The 23,947-nt window shown below is 36.2% G+C and overlaps 5 protein-coding genes across 6 annotated transcripts; 2 read left to right on the top strand and 3 right to left on the bottom strand.

The window, feature by feature from the left end:
• The first annotated feature begins 801 nt into the window (after nucleotides 1-801).
• Nucleotides 802-6,761, top strand: LOC137730727 (RNA demethylase ALKBH10B-like). The gene is made up of 8 exons (XM_068469687.1): nucleotides 802-2,053; nucleotides 2,514-2,636; nucleotides 3,004-3,101; nucleotides 3,182-3,299; nucleotides 4,469-4,588; nucleotides 4,698-4,810; nucleotides 4,909-5,063; nucleotides 5,548-6,761. The coding sequence occupies exons 1-8, from the start codon at nucleotides 1,438-1,440 to the stop codon at nucleotides 6,275-6,277; spliced, it is 2,073 nt and encodes a 690-aa protein (XP_068325788.1). The 5' UTR covers nucleotides 802-1,437; the 3' UTR covers nucleotides 6,278-6,761.
• Nucleotides 6,762-6,915: 154 nt separating this feature from the next.
• On the top strand, nucleotides 6,916-9,873 carry LOC137730729 (uncharacterized). 2 transcript variants are annotated; one of them, XM_068469688.1, is made up of 8 exons: nucleotides 6,916-7,388; nucleotides 7,495-7,570; nucleotides 7,844-7,916; nucleotides 8,195-8,290; nucleotides 8,490-8,540; nucleotides 8,615-8,980; nucleotides 9,093-9,353; nucleotides 9,451-9,873. In XM_068469688.1, the coding sequence occupies exons 1-8, from the start codon at nucleotides 7,190-7,192 to the stop codon at nucleotides 9,520-9,522; spliced, it is 1,194 nt and encodes a 397-aa protein (XP_068325789.1). In that variant the 5' UTR covers nucleotides 6,916-7,189; the 3' UTR covers nucleotides 9,523-9,873. The 2 variants fall into 2 exon arrangements, with proteins under 2 accessions (XP_068325789.1, XP_068325790.1); XM_068469689.1 differs by having other exon boundaries at nucleotides 9,093-9,872.
• Nucleotides 9,874-10,759: 886 nt separating this feature from the next.
• On the bottom strand, nucleotides 10,760-14,074 carry LOC137730730 (purple acid phosphatase 3-like). Its single transcript, XM_068469690.1, has 7 exons — nucleotides 13,796-14,074; nucleotides 12,362-12,518; nucleotides 12,153-12,260; nucleotides 11,927-12,054; nucleotides 11,455-11,583; nucleotides 11,278-11,345; nucleotides 10,760-11,117 (listed from the first exon to the last, which is right to left on the bottom strand). The coding sequence occupies exons 1-7, from the start codon at nucleotides 13,994-13,996 to the stop codon at nucleotides 10,904-10,906; spliced, it is 1,005 nt and encodes a 334-aa protein (XP_068325791.1). The 5' UTR covers nucleotides 13,997-14,074; the 3' UTR covers nucleotides 10,760-10,903.
• Nucleotides 14,075-16,258: 2,184 nt separating this feature from the next.
• LOC137732275 (purple acid phosphatase 17-like) lies at nucleotides 16,259-18,110 on the bottom strand. Its single transcript, XM_068471580.1, has 6 exons — nucleotides 17,622-18,110; nucleotides 17,418-17,525; nucleotides 17,200-17,324; nucleotides 16,939-17,067; nucleotides 16,741-16,808; nucleotides 16,259-16,639 (listed from the first exon to the last, which is right to left on the bottom strand). The coding sequence occupies exons 1-6, from the start codon at nucleotides 18,001-18,003 to the stop codon at nucleotides 16,426-16,428; spliced, it is 1,026 nt and encodes a 341-aa protein (XP_068327681.1). The 5' UTR covers nucleotides 18,004-18,110; the 3' UTR covers nucleotides 16,259-16,425.
• A 745-nt stretch (nucleotides 18,111-18,855) lies between these two features.
• LOC137730630 (annexin D5) lies at nucleotides 18,856-20,641 on the bottom strand. The gene is made up of 6 exons (XM_068469609.1): nucleotides 20,566-20,641; nucleotides 20,033-20,178; nucleotides 19,722-19,940; nucleotides 19,341-19,556; nucleotides 19,156-19,245; nucleotides 18,856-19,059 (listed from the first exon to the last, which is right to left on the bottom strand). The coding sequence occupies exons 1-6, from the start codon at nucleotides 20,639-20,641 to the stop codon at nucleotides 18,856-18,858; spliced, it is 951 nt and encodes a 316-aa protein (XP_068325710.1).
• Nucleotides 20,642-23,947: the final 3,306 nt, after the last annotated feature.

Raw genomic sequence — 23,947 nt, 5'->3', positions numbered from 1 at the left:
ACTTTTGTTTATGGCGTATAATTTTGACTGTAAATGTCATATTTACTGACACTCGACTCACGTACAAACAAATACAATATTCAAATAAAGTTATCACATTTGATACAAGTTTAGAGAGAAAAAGACATGAAAGTTGTTGAATTAAATTGAGTTTAAGTTTAGCCAGTACGACACTACGAGTACAAAATCATATCCATATTGGTATCTTTTGCAATTGAGAATAATGCAAATTTGTTCACATATAAAACAATTCAAGCGAATTGAGATTGTTGTATTGTCATAAGCACATGTGCAAATGTATATACTAGACCAGACTAGAATTTCAGGTATCAAAAATGGGAACTTCTAACAACAAATAGTTGTTACAAAAGTGACGAAACTGAAATATTTGTTGACCAAAACAAAAAGAGAAGAAATTTGTGGACTCTTTGGGTTTGTAAGCAGCTCATTAATGATTAAAAATTTGTTTGTAAGTATTTTAAAAATGATAGAAATAACTTTTAGAAAAAATATTTTTTTGTTCTAAGAGCATTTAAAAAGTTTTCTAGAAGAAACATATTTTTAAAAATTGAATTCGAGAATTCATTTAAATTTTTATTAAAAATTGGTTCAAAAAATATTTTTATAAAAAGTTTTTTTAAGTTATTCTAAAAACAGTTATAAACAAGTCATATCCCTAAATCTTATTAAGAAATTAAAGAACTAATCTAATACAATGACCAAAATACCCCTACAGTCAAGATATGCTCTATGGGTTCCTTCCATACTGACAGGACAGAGCTCCCTCATCAAGGTGAGAGAGAGAGAGAGAGAGAGAGAGAGAGGGTTTCTCAGCCACCATTTTAGACCAAATGCGTGCTCAATAAGCCATTCGTCACCTTCCCCCTCATTTTACACGCGCAGAGACTAACATTTTCCACCAAAACCTAGATCTTATTCTTCTTCGTCTTCTTCTTCTGCTTCCAAACCCCACCGCCCCAATCAGTACGCCACTCAGAGACCTACTCGTCCGTCCCCAAATAAATATGCACGCAGAGAAAACGACTGCCCTTTAATTCTGCTTTCAATTCCCACAAACCCCATTTCCCAGATCTGACTCGTTGACCAAGCTCCGATTCTTCACCTCAATTCGCTTGAACCCAGCTGTTTCGTTGGATCGGTGCGATATTTGAACAATTTAAGTGGAACCCATCTCAGGTTTTGCATTGTTCTTGAGAAATTTTAAGGGTTTATTATTCTAAAAGTGGTAAAATTTAAGAAAGTTGTGGTCTTTAAGCTGATTCCTGCTAGAGTAGGGGTTTAATTTGGTGCGATCTGCTAGAATTTTGTGGGGTTTGGGATATAGCCGTAGGTTTGATTGATTGGATCTGGGAGTTACTGAGGCATGCTTTGTAAGTGATAATAGACTTAGTAGTGAGTTTGGTGTAGTGGGTTCTGATGACAATGCCGTCGGGGAATGTGGTTTTATCGGACAAAATGCAGTTTCCTAGTGGTGGGGGCGGTGCGGCCGTTGGAGGCGGCGAGATCCACCAGCACCCCCGTCAGTGGTTCCCGGATGAGCGTGATGGGATAATCTCGTGGTTGCGCGGAGAATTCGCAGCGGCAAATACCATTATAGACTCCCTTTGCCACCATTTACGTGCAGTTGGTGATCCAGGCGAGTACGACGTCGTTATCGGGTGTATTCAGCAGAGGAGGTGCAATTGGAACCCTGTGCTTCATATGCAACAGTACTTTTCCGTTGCGGAGGTGATATATGCACTGCAACATGTTGCCTGGAGGAGGCAGCAGATGCAATATGATCCTGTAAAAGTGGGGACCAAGGAGTATAAGAGATCCGCTTCGGGGTTTAACAAGGACCAACAGAGGGCTGAGCATTTCAAGGAAGGACATAATTTTAGGACAGAGGTTCATAGTTATGATGGGAATTCTTCGGGGCTTGTTGCTTCGGAGAAAGTTGAGCGGGGAAGCGATGTAGCTGAGGAAGTTAAGCCCCGTGGCGAGGTTGGGAAGTTGGATGATAACGGTTTAGCGCCTGCTGGAGAGAAAAAAGGTAACTTTGGGCTTAGGATTGGTGATTTCGTGCTCATTTGAACAAATATAGTAAATGCTGGTTTGATGGTAATCAAGTCCGAGCTTTAAAGCTGAACGAAAAAGTCTTAATCTTTTGAAGAACATCAAGCTTGTCTTGAATATGTTAGGAATTTTTTTTAAGTTGGCATTCACAAATGGTCGAGAAACTATCTTTTAGTAATTTTGAAATTCATAGGTTGTGACCTGAAAAGGAAAGTGTTTCACCAGGTGAGATTGCTCTCTTAAAACTAGGAAATCACTGCAGGGTAAATGCACTGTCTTAAAAGTTGTACAAAAGTAGCAGCCCGTCTCTGAACTATTTGTATTGCATACACATGCAAAATTCATTTTAATATGCCTGTGTTCTATCTGCAGTATACAGATTCGGATAATTTTCAGTTGTAAACCTTATTGTAATACAGTTATGATTGCTGTTACAGATGCTCTTACAAAACCTCAAGAAGATAGCAGATTAAGGAGTTCAGGGAATTCACAGCAGACTATATATTGCAATTTAGAACCTGAAGTTGCGGTAGGAGATGGATGCACCTCAAGCTCTAAAGGTAACACACTTTGTTAGTTTACCTTTCTTTCATTACTTTGGGGGTTTTAGTCTGGGGGGAAAGGTTTAGATGTGGAATATAGATCTTTTTAGGAGGTATTACTAAGGCATGGGAAGCCTACCAGGTGGGATACCTCTTATATTTCCGTCTTTAGCATGTGCTTTAGATGATTTACCCTAGGGTAAATATGTTGAGAATTGTTCATCCCAATTCATGGTTTGACATAATATTTCTCACTCTCTATTGCCTACTAAAATACGTACATCAACTCCAAATCTATCCTGACATGGCTTCAAAATGTGGTTTTATTTGATTCTATTTCTTCTACTATTGTATTTAAACTTGGGATTATGTGATCTTTTTCCAGAGAATGAATCACATTCTATCCAAATTCAGAATGCAAAGCAGAACCTTCCCGTTGTTCCTAAAACTTTTGTTGGCAACGAGTTAATAGATGGAAAGACGGTAGTTTCCTCATTTGATACTGTCTTTTTAGCTTGAAGTATGTTATGAATCAGTAGGTTTTCTAACGTTTTCCTTTTCAGGTTAATGTGGTCGATGGACTGAAATTATTTGAAGGATTGCTTGGTGACACAGAAGTCTCCAAACTTGTTTCTTTGGCTAATGATTTAAGGGTTGCAGGGAAAAGAGGACAATTGCAAGGCGAGTTTAACAATCCTTTGTATGAAAAACTTTTGGTTGATTCCAGTACTAAACATAAATCCGCCATGTGTTGTCATCAATTTGGTAGTTAAACGCCATTTGAGCTGATCAAATCATCACCGTCATCCTTACCCATGTGCTAAGCATATTTAATCTGCTACATGTATTCTTGCCTTTCTTTACTATTCTATTACTATCTCCTATTAACTTCAAATATTTAATGTAGTGTGTCCCATGTTAGTTTTGGTCAACATCTTTGTCATGTACCTTCCAATTAAACTAGTTTTAGGTTATAGGTGTATCTAGTGGTTTTTGTTTTATATTTTCAAACTACATAAGCTTACTCCACCTGTTATTTCTTTGGGCTGTTCAATAATTTGTTTTGAACCTGTATTGAACCCTTTGCTTTAAGAAATGATCTTTGAAAAAAAATTGTGTCAATGTTTAGCTCAGAGCAAAGGGTTCAATAAGCGATCTAATAAATGATTGCCTGAACGTATATTGTTTTTTAATTCTCTGTTGAGGATCTCTCGTTCCCTCGCAAACTTTTTTTGTTCCCTTTTCTTTTTATAGGAGAGGATTTGGATGGCTTAGTTTTAACATTTGGAATGTTGTTTTATTCTTACATTTTCCTTAAATCCTTTCCATCCTAACCTGCAAGATTATTGGTTGTTTTACCCCTGAAACCTTTCGAGAAAGTTTTCAAAATGCTTGTACTAGTTAGTGTTAGCGACTCTAATATCACTTGTGTTTGGTATTATTGTTTCTACACTATGGTCTATGTTATTTGTGTGGGTGTGTGCACATCATGCCAGGGAAATACTATTAATGAATTTCTAATCAAATTTTGGTAAGTTTGTATTTCATAATTTCATTAACTCTCAGAAGAGTACTATTTTTGGTAAACCAGAAAGCACACCTGACAACTTTAAGTTTTAAAGAAAAACACTTAAAGAGCCCAATTGGAGAAAACGCCCTTATCTATCCACTTCTCATGCTATAATTGATTCTAGTTGTGAATTTCCTTTGGTGTTAAAAAGTAAGTTGGGTTTTTCTCTAAATTACTGAGTTTGAAGTGTTTTTTCTGTAAAGTGTGATGTTATATCCAGGGCTTACATATGAAAAACCCCTTGCGAATAATATATACTCTCTTTTTCTATGCAAAGCAGGTCAGACATATGTGGTCTCAAAGAGGCCCATGAGGGGACATGGAAGAGAAATGATTCAATTGGGCCTACCTGTTACTGATGCTCCATCTGAAGATGAAATTTCTGCAGGAACCTCCAAAGGCATGTTGCAAATTACGTTGGTCTTTTAATTTTTGCCAATATAAGGAAATGTCTATTCACATTTTATTCAAATTCCATTTGTTGATTTTTCTATAAATGAAATCTGTAGATCGGAGAATAGAAGCCATCCCTTCCTTGCTGCAGGATGTTATAGATCGCTTGGTTGGGATGCAAGTTACGACTGTGAAGCCAGACTCTTGTATCATTGACTTTTATAACGAGGTTGATATTGGTTTACTGTATCTTCTTCTAGGTTTCTATAATTGCACAATTTTCTGAGAGTCATAATGTTTATGAAATTTTGTGACGATTATTTGTAGGGAGATCATTCACACCCTCACACATGGCTACCTTGGTTTGGAAGGCCTGTTTGCGTTCTGTTACTGACAGAATGTGACATGACTTTTGGGAGAGTACTAGTATCAGACCATCCTGGGGATTATAGAGGCTCCCTCAAGCTTTCTCTTACACCTGGGTAGCCTTTCTGACCGCTCTCATTTGATAATATTTATCTTCTTCGGTGTGAACTTCTTTTTGGTTTGCTGCCGCTTCTCTTTTATGTACTTTATTTATTGTCATCTTTCTAAATAAAGTATTGTAGGCCGAGTAGTACTGGTTTAAAAATATCGGAATCAAGTTAAGGTTACTTAGCGGTGAAACATTGAATTCTGATGACCTAGTAATACTTGTAGCTTTTTTAGAAGTTGGCTCTATTGCATCCGTTAGAGATCGATACATTATTCATACTAATAGAACACGTTTTCCTTGTTGCCTTTGCATGCCGGAAGAATATGAGTTGAATATTCAGGATCATGGCATAGTTTTCTCACATCCATATGCAATTGTCTTGTCCTTTCTTTTGATCTTGCGTATGAAATCGTGCCATCATATATAACTTAAAGGCTGCTTACTTTCATTTGAGATTCCTGACACAAGGTGTTTGATCATGAACGCTGCAGATCCCTCCTTTTGCTGCAAGGGAGATCCACAGATTTTGCTAAACATGCAATACCTTCTATCCGAAAGCAACGCATACTTGTTACTTTCACAAAGTCTCAACCAAAGAAATCGGCGATGAGCGATGGTCAACGCTTTCCTGGACCTACTCCAGCTCAGTCATCTCACTGGGGTCCAGCATCTGGTAGATCTCCAAGTCACATCCGGCATCCTGCTGGTCCCAAGCACTATGCGGCAGTTCCAACAACTGGTGTTTTGCCAGCCCCACCAATTCGGTCCCAACTTCCACCTCCAAATGGCATCCAGCCATTGTTTGTGCCAGCTCCGGTAGGACCAGCAATACCTTTTGCCACAGCAGTTCCCATACCACCTGTTTCAGCTGGATGGGCAGCAGCTCCCAGGCATCCTCCGCCTCGCATCCCTCTACCTGGCACTGGAGTTTTCCTCCCTCCCCCAGGTTCGGCTAACTCATCAGCTCCTCAACAGCTACCTTATATTGCAACTCAAAAGAGCCCTGCTGTTGAGATTCCTCCCCAGATAGAGAAAGAGAACGGGTCTGCAAAATCCAACCATAGCACCACGCCTTCTCCAAGAGGAAAGTCGGATGGGAAAGCTGAGAGACACGAGTGCAATGGAAGTGCGGACGGAACTGGCAGTGGAAGAGCAGTCGTTGAAGAAGAACATCAGGACTCCGACAGTGTGACAGCAAGCAATCAAGCCGGAGCAGTATAGGGGAGGGCTAGAGAGAGAGAGAGAGAGAGAGAGAGCGAGAAAGATTAAGGAAGAAACAGAGTAGAGGCTGCAAACTGCAACGAGAGTTGGAAACAAATGTAAAGAGCGGCGAGAGTGAAGAGCTAAAATCGTAGTAAGCAAGAGGAACAGGCGGAAGAAGTTACCGATTCTCTTTGGGAGGATGGATTGAGAGATCATCCCTTTTCCTCTTTTTGTTTTTTGGTTAATCTTATGTCACATCAACTCTTACACTAGTAGTTGCAAAGCAAACCACATTATGAATCATCCATCTTTTCCTCTTCTTCCTTCCCATCTTTTCTTCTCAAATTTTGACGCCTCTCTCTCCATCTGATTTGATTGCTCTTCTACATATGAAATCGGACGATATTTGATTTATTTCTTAAATACACGTGCTTATTTCTATTGATGATACATTATTTAGTTTGTAATTTTAATTTTCGAATTTAACCTTTCTAACATTATTCTTGTCCTAGTTCGAAACCGGGCAGAAGAATCTCTCCTTTAATACACCTAACTGGTTTTCAAGAATATTCTTACTTTTTCATTGAAGTAATTTTAACCGAATCTAAATTATGAAGATGTGAATTTAAAGTTGTAACTAACTTGGATTAATTCACATAAGAGGGGTTCAAAACCAAAAAACTCTTCGCTTTACGAGGTTGAGAGGTACGTATATCGCATGCAGTTTTATTCTTGGATTAGTTCAGATCAGATTGTTGAGAAAAAAACAACTACTTTCGAATGTTGTCGACCCTTCAAATTTTCATTTTTCTAGTAGTAAATTGTAACTATGGTAAAAGTTAGGTGCAGTTAGAAACTCTTGTTCATCCCAGTCAATTTGTTGCGTCGTCTCTTTACACTACAGTTTACACCCAGTAGCGGAGAACTGAGATGGGAGAGGCAGAAGAAGGCGATCGCCGCCGCCTCATCCTCCACAACTTCCTTTCCCTCCAAGAATGCAAGGAGCTGGAGTTCATCCACAGGAGCAACTGCACGGTTGGCTACAGACCCAATGTTTTCTCGACCACGCTCTCGCACCTCATCGCCACCAATTCCGCCCACCTCATCATCCCCTTCGTCCCCGTCAGAGGTACAATCATCTGCCCCTCTTTTCAATTTCCCGTTTTCTTTTTCTTCATCCAATTAGGGTTTAGGGTTTTTGAAGTTGGGTTTTTTCATATTTGGCTGACACGCAGAGAGATTGAAGGAGAAGGTTGAGGAGTTCTTTGGGTGCCAGTTTGAACTCTTCGTTGAATTCACCGGTTTGATCAGGTGAAAAAGTTACCTGCTTTATTATCAAAATTCCCCATAAACTATCGCAAAAGTATCATTCCCCCCCTTACTTTAGGCTTAATTTCATTCCCTACATATCTCACATTTTTCCATTTCGTCAGTTTCGTCTATTGACTGTTAACTTTGGTATTGACATCGTATGAATAATATCGATGACATATTGACGATTTATTGAGTATGATGTAATCAAAAGTTGGCTCCAGAGCATGCTGGGATGATTTCTCATTTATCGTTCTGGTCTTTGTTCCTCAGCTGGAGTAGAGGAGCAAGCATTGGGTGGCATAGTGATGACAACCGGCCCTATCTCAAACAGCGTCACTTTGCGGTGTGTATTCAACCTTGTGAAGGATGTTCATGTTAAAACATAAATGTTGTTCTTTGTCAAGTGCAGTATGATAACAATTTTCATTCAACTCATTACTAATGCTGATGAATCTTTTGAATGGTTTCTCTTGATTGTTTTTTCTCAAATTGGCTGTTGCAAGCTCCATTGCTTTAAACTCTCCTTAACCACACGCTATGTTTTTTTTACGCTGTTGCAATCGTTTGTAATTTCTCATATAGTCATTCTGCTGATGGTTTTCCTAATTTTGTTTGTAAAAGGCAGTCTGTTATTTAAACAATTACGTGGATGATTTCAAAGGTGGACTTTTTCACTTCCAGGATGGCAATCCAGAAACTATTGTTCCATCACGTGGGGTAAGTGACTGGAGCTCTTGAGATTTTCCAGTTTCTTTATACAGTATGTGCATGGGAATACAGGGGTGAGATTTACAAACATCTCAAATGCATATCCATAATGGGGGAAAAAACAATTCGATAAAGGTTTATTAGTTGCCGTAATGTCCAGTCAATTTCAACATTTGATCACAATTCGTTAGTTTATCGTATTTGTCAGGATGTTGTGATATACACAGCTGACAGCCGCAACACTCACTCCGTTGATGAGGTAGATTCAACTGTCTCTCTCTCATGCTAAAACATCATTTGAGAGATTCTTTTCTGATGCTAATCATTTGACAGATTACTGATGGTGAAAGACTCACACTGGCATTATGGTTCAGTCGTGATGCTACCTATGATGAGGATGCTAAACTTATATCCCTTCTCTCACAGAGTCTGTTGCATGATAATGTTCCTAAATTGTGTCTACCTATGCCAGCATCTAGGAATATGTACTGGTTTTCACCCGCTCAAGCTTCTTCTGATCACCAGTTGGGTTTTGATATATGCTGGGCAAGACTGCATATTCTTGGATACGATCTACTTTTCCGTGAAGACAAGAGCCACTGTTCAAATATTGCTGAGTTACTGATGGAGCCACTGCGATTAGCAAGGGGAGATGAGTTGTTTGACCACGAGTTCATCAACATCTTGCATGCATTGCAGGTATTCAAACCAACACGGTCTGTCATATTCTGTTGGTATATAGTGTGATAAATGTAAATTTAAAGAATTCATTCAGTAAACACATTTAACCTGCTTTCATTATATGCAACAGATTGTACAATTCCACTGTTGGAAAGCTCCTGGTCTTGAATCTGCCAAATTAGGTACGAGCAATGTGGTACGCTTGTCCCAATCACAGAGGGAAAGAATTCTTCATATCAAATCTTCATTTGTGAAAGATCTTCATCTGCTAGAGTCTGTTTTCAGCAACGTGGCATGCGCTGAGAGTTTGCAAAATTCCTTTAACTGGGCTGATTTTTCAGTTGCAGTCACTCTCTGGGAAGATTATTCCCGCAAGTTACATAAAGAACTGGTAATGAGCTTTCCACACTGGAGAACGCATCATTCTATATTTTTTGTATCATTCGATGAAAAGTAGTTCTTTCGTTGTATTTGTTAACTGATTGCAGACCTTGGCGTCGTGGTCAAGGCCAGGTGCCTCCATCTGCACCCACATTCAAATTCCCCTCCCCGTAGTTTAAACTAGAAAGAATTTATACTGCAATTATCGAAATTTTTGTATAACAGGTATGTTTACGACGCCTTATACAGAGTCAATTTTATTTTCCAATAACTTAACTAGCAGAGTTACTATTTTAAGAATAGGTGAATGTTCTGTGAGTGGCTGAGTCGATCTCTTTGGAGAGGCTCCATTTGTGCAAAACATTGCCAGAGTCATCATAGTACGCAACGGCAGCAGTGGCCTTGGTCATTTGAAACGACATAAAGCCTTGGCCGTCGTAAATTCGTAATACAACTTCAACTCCTCTGGAGTCCACGACTTTATATCACCTTTCCATGCCTTTCATCCACCTCCACTTGTAAGGAACTGAATTTGACTCCATGTTTAACCAATTAAACCAAATTAGTTTGTGATTACGTATGTAATACCAAGTTAATATCGAGTTTTTGTGTGTACAAATGTACCTATTGGAATCACTGATGTCCGGTCAAAATTGACACTATTTGCTTGAAGAAAAGTGGGAACGAATATAAAAAGTAGAAACAAACAAGTGATACTAGGAGAGAAGAAAATTAGACAGAACCTCGAGTGCAAAAATTATGGCATTGTTTAGGAAGTACTAGGTTACCTTAAGGATTAGGAGAAGTTGGATTCCACATCGATTGTCACTTCAAATAGTATACCATTGTTATACAAAAATACGATCTCCGTAATAATTTCGTTTATTTTTTTTATCTTTTTTCAGCACAAAAGGGGGATAACTGGTTCTAACTCACCATAAATGAACAGCTTAATTACTTATACACTTTGGTACACCACCTTCAACATCAATCGTCCTTTTACGTTAAACCATTCCTTTCAATTGCTCATATTTTCATTTATTTTCCAATTGTTGTAGTTCATACTTAGCAACAAAAGGAAAGTGAACTTTCCCCATCAAACTTCCCATATAATTCCGCTTCCTACACCCTTGTCTCTGGGTGCCTAGGCATTCACCGCAAACTTTTCCTCGTTTGAACTTCGCCTTTAACTTTATTTAAGGCTATGTCACATCCCTAAGGTGCTCCCCTTGGATTGGACCTATTCTGATTCTGAATTATCTGTAGCTACGCTATTCATCTCAATTACATTAGCTAGGTTTTCATGGACTTGCCGGAGATTTTTTCGCCGTTCAAAATGGTAGGCTACTTTAAGGGAAAGGAGGAACCGATCAGTTTTACAATCAATAATATGTAACTATGGTAGATCAGCTGGAATGATTAAGCAAATTAAGTTCCATTAACGACATAATTATCCAGACATAGGCACTTATAATTTTACCTCTTTTTACCTGCATTACAAATAATATAGCAGACTAAGAACCATACACAGATTGCGTATACTTCTACATGTCCACCTCTTTACATGAAAGAGTAATGCTGCTTTGATGTCCCCCATTTGTGCAAGACATTGCCAAAAACGTCGTAGAATGCAATATCCAATTCGGTTTGAGTGATCTGCACTGACATGAAACCCTGCCCATCGTAATACAACTTCATTTCGCTTGGACTGTAAGGGCTAACTTCGCCCCTCCATGCCTTTGAACCACCACCACTTGTTAGAAATTGAAGTGGGCTGCACAGCAATGCTTCAAATTAGTTTCCATGCATAAAAGTTTAAGTTTTATACTAACATATACAACAATAATTTTATTTAGATACATAAAATTGATACATTTGCTGATACTTTTGAAAGTTGAAAATATTAAAATTAAAGAGTTACAAAATACCAGTACCTGTCGGGACTGCTTATGTGTTCTAAGCAATGGTCATGGCCATTGATGTAAAGATCGACATTGTTTTCCTGAAAATTTGACATTGCTGAGAAATAAAAGAGAAGCAAAAAGAAAAACAAGAGGGAAAAGGCGAGCGTTTTGTTTTTCGTTTCTACTTTTTAGCATGATCAGTCGTACCAGAAGAATCGGGAGAAGCTGTGTTACAAGCTCCTTGGTTTCACCATGATATCCAGCGGTTCTAATCGTGTGGTGACCAACCACAATCTTCCACTTTGCAGTAGAATCTTTTAAGGCTGAATCCACATCCTTCCACGGGCCAAAAATTAAAATTATTAAATTACAGAGAACATCTCTAATTTATATGGACAATTGCATGCATAGAGCTCATTTTTGGGGTTTCTAAAAAATGTTTGAAAATATTGTAAATTAAATTAAGGACAAAGATCCTAGCCAGATCTCTCCCATCGAATCCTAAAGATTCGGAGATCTAGATCTTTAAAATTTGATGCAACGGTTACAATTATTATCACTTTTAAAAGGACTTCCTGTTTATAGCCGTTGGATTAAATTTCAAAGATCCGAATTTTCGAATCCTTAGGATTTTGTGGGATGAGGCCCCGCTAGGATCTCTGTTTTGACGAGAAAGTACCTTGAGAAGATTTGATAGGTAATCATTTCGGGGTAATATGCCACTCCAGTCATAGACGGACTCCTCTGGATGAGTGAAGTATTTATCAACAAAGGGAGTTGTATCCACAAAGAAAAACTCCACAATTTCTGTCAAAACAGACAAATAATTTAACAGACAAATAAATCTTCTGTTTATGTCATAATTAAATATTGATAACAGTTAAGTAGTACGGCCTTATCCTTACCGGCGTCAACTATGAAGGATCTCAAGCAAAGCCATTTGCTATCCAATTCCGTAAGGACAGGACTCAACTGTGCCTCAACATCACCTCTATAATCATGATTACCAAGAACTGCAATACAATTATTAAACAAAGACAAAACATGAAATCTTTTTAACAAAATCCTGATTGGATTAAAAGTGAATATATAATTAGGGTTTGGGAAAGCATACCACTGTACCACTGCTTTTGCAAGCTTGGTGCCGTGTAGATTTTACTAAAGGAGTCTTCAAATTGTGGATCATAAATGCCCGTCAATCCATTGTCGTAAAAATTATCGCCGGTGGATATTACAAAGTCAATATCCAACTTCTCTCCAACTATTCCCATCTAGAAATCAAATGCACGAAATTGGTTCCTAAAGTTAAATCGATTTTCCAGTGAGCTGTCCATGCTAGCAAACGTGGAGTGGGGTTTCATACTACAATAATACAATTTCGTGTATATATACATACTTGAATGAAAAAATATATATATTAGAGAGATTAAAATTTTAAATTAAATTTGTAAATTAAATAATGTATCACTAATAGGAAATAAATACATTAATAATTACTTACTTAATAATTTAATCATTCAAAATCCACATTATCTAATTTACAAAATTTAATTTATAAATTTAGACTCTCTAACATTACTACGAAAACATTAAAGTATCAAACATTTTGGTGTGTCCAATCAAATCCAATATCTTTCATCTTTTTGTGTCAGAGTTTGATTGGTTTTAAAGTAGACAAATCATGGGGTTTATTTTTGGGTCAATGACAAATCACGGTGTTTGGGCTCCGTAAGCCACAATATAAAGAACTTGTCCTATATAGTATCAAGAAGGAGGGCCACTCCTGCATTATACATGCACTGCCGATGTATGATCACGAAATGGAACCAATTCTAGAGATTAAAGAACAGGAAGAAAACAAAATGAAGGTAGACGATAGCAAAATAATAATTAACTAGATACTAATACAAATTATTTGATAACGGAAGTAAGAGGGTTCATGACACATGTTGTCATTGAATGTGTGTAAGGTTTTTCATTTCTCAAGTGAAAATATATGGTGTTACATATTATGTTAGAATTAAAATTTCATTCAAAACCAATTGTTATTCGTGAAGATGTCCGAAAACAATTAAATACTACGATAAAGATTCTAATAAGCGAATGAGACAACATATAATCCGTGAAGATGGTTGAAAACAATTAAACACTAAGACAAATAAGTTTAAGAACATTATTATTAGTATGACATATATCACTAGAATTAGAGCCCGTCTAACTTATCTAACTCACCATCATTCATTTAGTTCATGACAATGGATGAAGAGCCTTTCAACATTACATGACAGTTTGGAAAAGCTTAAATTTTCCGATATCGGAATAGTAGTACAATAGTCAATGGGTAGCTGTGATTCTGACATATATTGAGATTGATAAATTTTGTTCGAACAAACTAACTAATTGAGCTAGCTCCCACACCCATTGAACTTCTGATAGCTGTATATACTTTCCTTACACTTAATTTATATACTTTCCTTACACTTAATTAATTATTGTTTACTTGACGCAGAAATCAAGTATTTGAAATTTAGAAGGAAGTACTATATACCTGATTAGCAACTTGAGATTGGTTGTAGGCTCCTCTTCTTCCCCAATCTCCCAGAACCAAAAGGCTGAGAGATCCATCGGCTTTCACTGCGTGCGGGAATCGTTGTAGCTCCGCTGTAGAAGATGTAAAAGATGACAAGGTGCATAGAGCTATTAAAGCAGGAAACAGAATACTTGACCTAATCATGGTCTTGTTTTGCATATCTAGCAGCTAGATGGAAACAAAGAGAAGAGTAGAGGAAGGGTGAGCAAAGCAAGGAAAGCTATCTATATTTATGGTTGACGAGTTGGGTTAATGTTGCATACTAAATTACAAATTACTTAACATGAATAACAAAGAATTTAAAAAGCATTTTTATTTTTATTTTTTATTTTTGGGTTAAGGAATTTAAAAAGCTTTGGATAATCGATCGTGGGATGTTACTGGCCCGGCCCCCGGGTTCAACCTAGTATCCTCCTGGAATGTTACTGCCCCAGGTTCAACCTTCATTCTCTATGTTTTTATTTTTTATTTTTTTTTTGCTGTAGGGTTGATGGAATTAGTAATATATTAGATACTAGTACCATAGGTTTCCTTGTCTCATACGGTTTGTATTTCTAATTGAGTAATGTCATGTAAACCAAAATTTTTAATCATGTGATATATCACCAATAGAAAATAGAAAAAATTGTAGAAATGTTCCTCAACTTTAAAGCAATCGGAGCACTGGTCCCTCAACTGAAAATCCATGACCATTGATCCTTAACTTATCAAAACATGCAGTTATTGTCATTTTTGTCGACTCCATCTCCATCAAAATTCCGTCAAAATGAGTCATGTTAGAAGGATCATTACTACAATTGAGTTAAAATTGAGAGATCATTATTCCAATTGGGTTAAAATTGAGGGATCATTTCTCCAATTGAGTTAAAGTTGAGGGATCATTGCTACAATTTTTCTCATTTGGTTTTCCATATATACTCTTTGATTTAGCCTCACGTGTGTGGTACGTGACTTATTTTGATGAAGATTTTAACAGAGTTGAAGAAAATGACATAACTACATGTTTTGATGAGTTAAGGGACCAATTGTCACATATTTTTAGTTGAGGGACCATTACTCCAATTGGGTTAAATTGAGGGACCATTGCTACAATTTCATCTAGGAAATAAGTAAGTTAATCAATACTAGTTTTAATTCAATTATCAACAATGACGTCATATTGTTTAACAAATTTAGTCTAAAAATTTGGTCTTTAAAATATTACACTGTATGATTACCTAGCTTTTTTTAGATCACGGAATATCTTAAGGGTTAGTTACGAATATGGAATTATATATATTAGAAATGACCCGAAGTTTCAAGGAAACGTGAGTTTATAAGATGCGCACAAGGCGTAATATGCATGCAAAATGAATGACGTAGACATCCACAATATATGGAAAATGAATCTTTATTTTCTTAACTGCATCCACAAGTCCACCTTTAATTTGTCAAAAGTAACAAAACGTAAGTTTTCTGAAAAAAAAAAAAAAAAAAAGTAACAAAACGTATAGTGTATGCACTGCAAATTGACTGAAACCAACCAAATTTGATTGAAAGCAAACAAACCGCACAACGAAAAATCTTTTGTCCCTAACACGAAATGATGTATAATGCCGATCACAACAGTATGTAGTACTAATTCTTTGAATCAAAGAATGAAGTTGGCACGAGAAGAAGTTGGCTCATGCCGTAAAAGTTAGGGTTTTCATTGATCTTTGCCTGAAAGTGATCAAACAGCCTAATCCGTTTGGATGCTGTGTGAATAATTTGAGATAAGAAAGCTAGCTATATACGGGTCTCAACTTCTGGAAAATCCCCACCAAACGATATATATCTTCACTTTGCTCATCGATGCAACTTAGCTTATCCAACAAAAAAGAATTTAATATTTATAGTGGCACCCCCAGCTAGCCAAGTTCTTACCTGTCTCGGGACCTACATGTCATGTTCCCATATCTAATTATTTTTGTGCATGTATGGGGATATTTTGTATTATTAGATGAGAATGAAGGCACTGATATTGGTATGATGGTTAATCAACTGATTATTATGTCATTTGTGATCATACGGTATATAAGTATGTGTTACTTTTTAATCTTTGATTAAATATGGACGAATCAAAAGCAATAGAAATTGTTCGATCGATTAAGCTGTAGTGTTTCCTTGCAAAGTATCCTCATCATATCGTTCCAGTGCATACATGTGCATGCCTATCCAAATTAATCTGAGAAAGCCACACGTTCCATATCCAAAGGTCCCCGACAGAGACTAGCGACCGGCGACCATATCCAGTTATACCATGAACGACTGATCGATCGAATGATCATTCTATCTTTTATTTTTTTATTTTTTATTATGTACAAGCATTGAATCCACAATTATGAATGAGATTTATGAAGATATATATATATATATATATATATATATATATGCGCGTTAATTTTTAGTATAGAGAATCACCAACTTCTAATTAATTAATTAATTAATTTACAAACTGAGCTAGTTGGCTTATAATTTTCTTCGCATATTGATGTGTATTACACTATACACACAAATTTTGGTGCCTAAATGTCAATAGCTACGGTGCACACAAATAATGAATTGAATTACATGGTCGAGTGAAGCTGCTTAGAAGCCTTCCATGTATACAAAACCCTGCCTGAAACATCATAGAATGCAATTTCAGCATCCGATCCAGCCAGCTTCACGGACATGAAACCTTGACCATCATAGTAGAATTTCATGGCTCGATTGTTGTATCTCTTAATATCACCCCTCCATGCTTTTGAACCTGCCCCACTTGTTAAATACTGAATCGGGCTGCACGCAAGGGATTAATCACAATCCCATAAACTAATTAGTGAAATGTATTAGATAATTTATGTACTAATATGTAATAGGGTTTTTGACGTTTTAATTACTTATCAAGGCTAGTAATGTGCTCCAAACAATGATCGTGTCCATTCATGTACATATCAACATTATAAACCTGAAATCATCACCACCAAAATCAGACTATTAATTCTAACTAACCATGGAGAAATACAAATTATTATCTAGAAGTTTTTTTCTTCTTCCTGTTTTACTAGATATAATATTATGATGAACAAATTAATTACCTTAAGCATTGGTAAAAGGAGACTTATGAGCTCCGGAGTGTCGCCATGATGCCCAGCACTTCTGATTGCATGGTGACCAACCACTATCTTCCACTTTGCACTTGATTTATTCAATGCTTGTTTCAAATCCTTATTACAGCACAACATATATGGTCACCAAAATTTAATCTTCGTCAAGCTTCTTGAGTTTCACAATATGACCAGTAAATTAAAAATCTATGTAGTAGCACAACATACATATATTTTTTCAATAGTAGTTACCTGTAGAAGGTCAGCGAGGTAAGTTGCCCGCGGAGACACGCCTCGCCAATCATAATTGTGGTCTTTGTCGACCAAGTATTTGTTCACAAATGGAGTGGAGTCCACAAAAAATAATTCCGCAATTCCTACAAAATTTATACGGAAAAAAATACATAAATACCAAAAAGTAATTAAAAACATATATAGTAAGATGGTTTATGTGGTGTTAATTGATTAACCTGCATTAACAATAAAGGATCTCTGGCAAAACCATCGACTATCGATCTTTCGGAGGGCAGGGCTTAATTGTGCCTCAGTATTACCCCTATAATCATGATTTCCTAAAACTGCACGCAAATATTTAATCTTTCAACATATGAGAAAATTAGAGAGAAAGGGAGAGATATATTTTATTTTTACTATTAATTTTGGTGATGACTTACCACTATACCACTGTTTTTGCAAGCTCTTAGCTGTGTAAATATTTTTAAAGGACTCTAAAAATGCTGGATCATTTACATTTTTCAATCCATCGCCGTAAAAATTATCCCCAGTGGATACGACAAAATCTATATCTAATTGCTCTCCAATCCTTCCCATCTGTAGAGCAACTTTGGATTGGTTATATAACCCTCTTCTGCCCCAATCTCCAACCACCAAAAAGCTAAGCGACCCATCATCTCTTTTTGTTGCGTGTTCCAATCTCTGAAGCTCTGCAAAAGAAGTGGAAACAGCTAGAGAAGAAATAATAGCAATGCAGAACACCAACACCAGATGAAGGCGTGAAGCAAATGGGGGTTTTGCCATGGCTGAGCTGCTAACCATGGCTTTTCTGGGAGACGGGGGTTAATTAGGATGCAATTAGCACGATAAAGTTTTAAAGGGGAAGGGAGATTAAGAGCAGGAAGGTATAGATTAATGAAGAAAAAATATTAGGGTAAGAAAATTTTGTCGGATATCTAGCTGTCTGATGTGGTTGTATTTAAAGATGGTATTCAGCTTTAAATACATGTTTTAATTAGATCCATAACAAACATAATGTGGCATGCCAGTTTTCGAGGAACTCAACTATTTGAGGAAGCAAATGGTTGATAATCGTTTAGGTTCAAATTTGGGAACATTATATATAATGACTTGCCCACACAAGCGATGGATATAAGCAGAGACGATTGCAATTTGCTTGAGCATGTTTTTATAATATAATTAATTGCTCAGGATATATATTGCCAAATTTGAACCTAAATGATTATCACTGTTAATGGCTTTACAATATAATGTGGCATGTGTGTTTTATTTGGGTTTACCATTTTATGTATGCAATGTCAACTTACGAGTTGATCAACATATAAAACATTAACACTGATATAGTAGTAGTGTAACATTGTTAATTGTGTTAATTGCGTAAACATCGTGTCATATTCATGTATGAATTTCAAGTCACATAGTTTGTGGCGTCCAAAATTGTCACTCCAATGTAGTTTTTTTTTTCTTCAGATAATAAGAGGAGATATTCACCCCTACATATCTTTACCTTGAACCTACACTAAACAAGAAGCAAATTTCAGAATATTTTGGAGCTCTATGCATTCAAGTTTCATTCAGGTAAAACCAGCCAACCCTGCAGGCATAAAGACCAATGACTTGCTCCTTTGGCAAGTGGCAGAGTAGGTAAATTGTCTAAGGATTGTTGCCTAACAGAGAAAGAAGAAAGGTCCTGTAATTTCCGGAGGTATCTGAATGAACTGCATCATGCAATGATTTTCCATATTTGTTCCGATATTCTGACTTTATGTACTGCATATCAAACTCGGCCCGTGTCACAATTACCCTTATCAGTGTGGGATCATCTGTTCCCAAACCCTTCATTGCTTTCCGCAAAACCTGCATCAAACTTGAAGCTTTCACTTAATAATCAAGATTATGTAGTTAATTAACTAATGAACGTTTTAGAAATGTAGTAAGATATATGGTAAGTACCCTTGCGAAATACTTGCCAGGATGGTCAGCACATCGCAAAATAGTCAGAAGTGCATGAGAAAAGGACCCAGATGTTTCCTTTTTTACTGCCTGTGTGACAAGTAATTAAATAGTTAGTTTAAATTTTAATTAGCCAGGTGCTTTATTATGATTAATTTATAAATCAGATTAATTTGAGGAGGTACCTTTTCCAATGAATGACCATACATACTTTGGTAAGCAGAGCAAATAGCAACCAAATGTGCCCTGCTTCTTTCACTAAATATTTGTATGAAAACCTTCTCATCAGTTCCCAATTTCTTCTCTCCGGCCTTATACAGCGCTTCAGCATCCGTCTTTACTATCCCTTGATCATATTCAGGACCTTCGTACCGCGGTACCTTAACATATGCTACCAGCAACTGCACATCACAAAAATGCATGTTTATTATCTGTATCGTAACGGTCAGTCTACCAGCAACTGCACATCACAAAAATGCATGTTTATTATCTGTATCGTAACGGTCAGTCTGTCACACTGATAATTTACTTGTGAAATGTATTTAATTATGTCCAATAATGTGGACCTTTCTGTGATCTCCGGAGGATATTTTCTTAGCAAGGTCAGTTTCAAGATCAACACCAAAGCTTGAGAAATAAATTTGTTTGAATTGTCGCATCTGGGAGGGAGTACGAGAACAAATCACTTCAGTGGCACCTTTAAGATCAACATCTCCCTCCAAAGCATGGTGTACTACGTTGGCATCCCGCATTGCCAGATCCGGCATCCACATTAAAACTGCTTTCTGCAGATCAAATATTCATAACTTAAAGAAATTATTTAAAATTAATAATTCTTAATTCATGGTTACGTCCAAATTAATCATTGTAATTATACCTTGAGATGTCCACTAAGCTCTGAGGACAAACGCTTGTTTAGGTCTTCAGAGTAGGTGGCCTTGTATTCCTTTTCGATGGCAGCGCGCTGCATTCCATTCCTGTGCGCTAGAATGTTGATTACTGCTGCTGTATCGCACCCAAATCCTTGAAACAAAAGGAATTAAATAACAGTAATTAAAAAAATGATCATGTTTCTAGCTATGCTGAAATGAAACTCGATCGAAAGCCAACTAAGGTTAGCCCAGTGGTGAGGCTGGGAGTAGAGTGATGGGTATGACGTAGGAGTACGCTAGATCTAGAGTTCGAAACCCGCCAATGTAGCAAAAAGAAAATAAAACTTGATCGATCCCTCACATAAACCAGTTCAATAAGGATTTATTAATTCTCGTCAATTTAGCAATCAAAACAGGTTCTATGCACAAATTCAAGAACAAGAATACCTACATGCGCATAAACATGCATGCATGCATAGAAAAGAAAAAGGGAAAGAAAACAAAATTAGGGTTTAAAAAATAAGAGAAGCGATCACACCTTTGAAGGCACGGTAAAGGTGGAGAGCATCATCACGGGGCGAAGGTGGCACCGGTGGTACAATCACAGATGCCATTCTTTTGTTTCGTTTTTTTCTCTGTTTCTGGTCGTAATATATGAATTAGTTTCTTGCACAAGTTTAATTAAGCAGGGGTAGCTAATTGAATGCTGAAAAGAGAGTCAGATCAGTTGAGTATTAAAGATACACAGCCCACAACCACCACCACCCTCTTTAGTTCATAGTTTTTTCAGCTAAATTTATTCACAACTCCCTTTTTGTAGGTTACTAAGTAAATTCAGAAAGAAACTCGTCCATGTGTTGAGCAAAAAAAGTGGAAACTTCTACATTTTTAATTCATGCAACGACTCTAAACCCTAAATCTTTCTCGTGATATCCACTTAATAAACGCACCCATTGACCTTTTCATTTTTTTATCTAATATAGCATAGATCATATTCTCTTTTTTTTTTCTCACTCTCACTTAGATTCTGAAATTGAAAGCATTTGTATTTTTATTAAAAAAAATTGATGTGCTTCTTGTAGACACGCTTTACTGAAATTACTTGTAAGCATAAGGTCGGTTTTTTTTTTTTTTTTTTTTTTTTGAAGCATTTTTTTCCCTTAAAAAGAAATCAAACGGGCTTGATATCATACAATTTTTGCATGGATTAGCCCACGTTGAGCCCATTGTGGCCTATACCAAAGAATCGACAATCATCCCACTTTTATTTGAACTCCCATTCCCAAGTCCCAACAGAGAAAAATGAGTGATTGACCCAAAAAAAAAAAAGGAAATAAAATCCAGGATAATTTAAATTAATGGATTAAAACCATTAATATTTGCATTTTTATTTTTTTGTGGGCTGAAAAAAACTAATATATAGTTGTATATGATTAAAATTCTTAGGAATCTCAAATCATCATCAGGCCAGCAGGCCTAAGTATTCCCTTGTGACAAATGTCAATAAGGTAAAATCTACAGTAATCAATACTTAATAGATAACCTTAAGTCTTCCCTTGTGTCAATAAAATGAAGTTCTAGTTGAGTTTGTGTCAACAGTACTTGTGTCACATATTTGATAATATCTCATATATATTCTACAAAGATTCACAAAGCACTGTAGTCCCTGTTATGATCCACAAACAATTCATTTCTGGGCATAAATATTTATATTCCTGCTTTTAGGTTGACGTACTGTTTGAGAAGGAAAGTAATATGTATAAACATGAACCAATAAGCGTTGAATATTGTTGAAATAAACAACCTATATTTTTTTCTGCTAAAAGTTCAAGGGGAGGGAGAGACTATCTTATCTACAATCAAGACATACCACAAGTCTCTTTACGGACTTTCAGATGAAGTCTTAGGCACTTTTTTTTATTCTTAGAGATCACTAAACAAGAGAGATTGTCAGCAGTGGAACTCGAACCTAGATTTTAGTTTAGTGAATAAAATGATTCTTACCACCTCAATAAACTCTCTTTGACCATAGACAACGTCTAATTATACATTAAACAATCAATTATATAGAATAACGCTGAAAATTGGAAGAAAACGCGTATGCATGAAAAACTTGATAACCAATTTCGTGGACGTTAGTGTGAATAAATTTACCACAATTAATTAATGGTCAAAACCAAGTAAACATCCAAAATCAAGTATTAAAATACAATTAAGTTGCAGCCAATCAAAGACGTTGAAAACTAATAAAAAGATAAAATGACTGTCAAGTCCCAGTGGTCCTCAAATCTATACCATAAATATCAACATGTATGCATCATGGATGATGCTTAATTTTTAGAAAGTGGAATTAAGTTATTTAAAGTCGAACAAATTAGCATTCAAGGTTGGTTAACCGACACCACGTCATCACTTAAAGTAACTGTTTAGCTAGAAAGTACTTAGCATCGACCAATCATCTTCAATCTGCGGCATATTTTTTTTAACTCTCATTTGATTTGCTAGGTTTCCTAAGTAATGAGTCCTTCCCTCGAGCAAGTTGCAGGATTTGTTTAAGAACATGTTTGTTAAATTAATTGCATCTTAATCTTCATTAATCTTGTTAATCTTGATACATATATAATATGTGCGATACGTCTACCTAATTAATATATACTCTGTGCACTAATTTTCAAATTAGTGTTTAGTTTTATATTAGTCATCCCATTAATTATGTGATCCGTTCAAATACGCAATGGCAAAGTATTGGATAGACGGCAAATTCAGAGCCAACCAATTGTTTGAAATGTGCATATTCGATTCCTCTAATAAAGTTCATAAAATAACATGTTTTAGGCTACATTTATATATTTCGCCTATGTTAGCCAATTGATATGTCGGTATTAGTAGTCATTTAATTTATAAATTGAATTAAGCAATGTGACCAATCTGACCACTATTGGTCATTGCATTTTGAAAAAATAAAATAAAATAATCCATAAGCACAACATGTGCACATTTTTGTATCGATTGCAAAATGAAACTGTTAGCTAGCATGACTCTTTACTCGAATGTTGAGGTTTGATACCATAAAATCAATTGATATGTAATTGGAAGAGTAACTCTACTTCTTACAAATCTTTGTAATGTTTTTTTATATTTTCATGTGAGACATTTACCTTCGTAGTTCATAGGACAAGATTAGGAAATTATTATAAATTTTAATGGTTTGGTTTGTTGAAAATTAGAGTGCACATACAAATAAACAAGCAAACACACGAACGACAAAATATGAAACTAAAGAATATTATGAAATAAACAAGAATGCTCAAACGATTATAAAACTTGTATGACTACATCGTGACTAACTTGTTATTCTATATATAGAGTTATAAAGTATCAAATATATATATACAGAAGAAAAAAAACTAACCTAACCCTAATATGCAATGAAACAAAACCTTAATAATAACGGCCTAGGACCAATAAACAAAACATTAAAATAAACCTAAACACTAATATTTTTCAACACCCCTCAAATTCGCGCTACATGACATGAGTTTGCCAACATAGAGATGTGGATTGAAGCTTCTTTATGCTAACGTCTAATGCGAATTCCCAATGAATCCAACAGTGCAAGTGCAAGATTCTAATGTCAGTACAAGTACTAGTGCAAACTTCCAATGTAAGTGCGAAGTTTTGAACAAACAAGCAAAAAATTCAATTTATCACGTTTACAACGTTACTCGAATGCTCTTGAGTGGTCACAAATCTGAACACTCGAGAGTGATCTTGCATTTGAGTAACAGGCTTCCAAACCCAAAAACTTAAAACACTAACTAATTTCTTCTCCTTGCCGTGTGGCCTCAAAAAACCAAACCTTTTTTTTTTGTCTTGTTCCTTTCCCTTCTTTCTTTTTTTTTTCTCTTTTTCCTTTTCCT

The sequence above is a fragment of the Pyrus communis genome, chromosome 4 (genome assembly GCF_963583255.1).
Source record: "Pyrus communis chromosome 4, drPyrComm1.1, whole genome shotgun sequence".
In the NCBI taxonomy this organism is placed as follows: Eukaryota; Viridiplantae; Streptophyta; class Magnoliopsida; order Rosales; family Rosaceae; genus Pyrus; species Pyrus communis.
This window is presented reverse-complemented; position numbering and strand designations above follow the sequence as displayed.

What these genes read in the sequence shown, in the direction of transcription:
- LOC137730727 (XM_068469687.1), top strand. Translation starts at nt 1,438, where the DNA reads ATGACAATGCCGTCGGGGAATGTGGTTTTATCGGACAAAATGCAGTTT. An exon ending in GCCTGCTGGAGAGAAAAAAG is followed by an intron (nt 2,054 to 2,513) that starts GTAACTTTGGGC and finishes TTGCTGTTACAG; the next exon opens with ATGCTCTTACAAAACCTCAA. An exon ending in TCATTGACTTTTATAACGAG is followed by an intron (nt 4,811 to 4,908) that starts GTTGATATTGGT and finishes GATTATTTGTAG; the next exon opens with GGAGATCATTCACACCCTCA.
- LOC137730729 (XM_068469688.1), top strand. Translation starts at nt 7,190, where the DNA reads ATGGGAGAGGCAGAAGAAGGCGATCGCCGCCGCCTCATCCTCCACAAC. An exon ending in TCAAACAGCGTCACTTTGCG is followed by an intron (nt 7,917 to 8,194) that starts GTGTGTATTCAA and finishes TGTTTGTAAAAG; the next exon opens with GCAGTCTGTTATTTAAACAA. An exon ending in CTATTGTTCCATCACGTGGG is followed by an intron (nt 8,291 to 8,489) that starts GTAAGTGACTGG and finishes CGTATTTGTCAG; the next exon opens with GATGTTGTGATATACACAGC.
- LOC137730730 (XM_068469690.1), bottom strand. Translation starts at nt 13,996, where the DNA reads ATGCAAAACAAGACCATGATTAGGTCAAGTATTCTGTTTCCTGCTTTA. An exon ending in ATCCTTCATAGTTGACGCCG is followed by an intron (nt 12,055 to 12,152) that starts GTAAGGATAAGG and finishes CTGTTTTGACAG; the next exon opens with AAATTGTGGAGTTTTTCTTT. An exon ending in AGCTTCTCCCGATTCTTCTG is followed by an intron (nt 11,346 to 11,454) that starts GTACGACTGATC and finishes TCAAATTTTCAG; the next exon opens with GAAAACAATGTCGATCTTTA.
- LOC137732275 (XM_068471580.1), bottom strand. Translation starts at nt 18,003, where the DNA reads ATGGTTAGCAGCTCAGCCATGGCAAAACCCCCATTTGCTTCACGCCTT. An exon ending in GCAAAAACAGTGGTATAGTG is followed by an intron (nt 17,526 to 17,621) that starts GTAAGTCATCAC and finishes ATTTGCGTGCAG; the next exon opens with TTTTAGGAAATCATGATTAT. An exon ending in CACATTACTAGCCTTGATAA is followed by an intron (nt 16,640 to 16,740) that starts GTAATTAAAACG and finishes CCTTGCGTGCAG; the next exon opens with CCCGATTCAGTATTTAACAA.
- LOC137730630 (XM_068469609.1), bottom strand. Translation starts at nt 20,641, where the DNA reads ATGGCATCTGTGATTGTACCACCGGTGCCACCTTCGCCCCGTGATGAT. An exon ending in ATGGTCATTCATTGGAAAAG is followed by an intron (nt 19,246 to 19,340) that starts GTACCTCCTCAA and finishes CTTGTCACACAG; the next exon opens with GCAGTAAAAAAGGAAACATC. An exon ending in CTGGCAAGTATTTCGCAAGG is followed by an intron (nt 19,060 to 19,155) that starts GTACTTACCATA and finishes AGTTTGATGCAG; the next exon opens with GTTTTGCGGAAAGCAATGAA.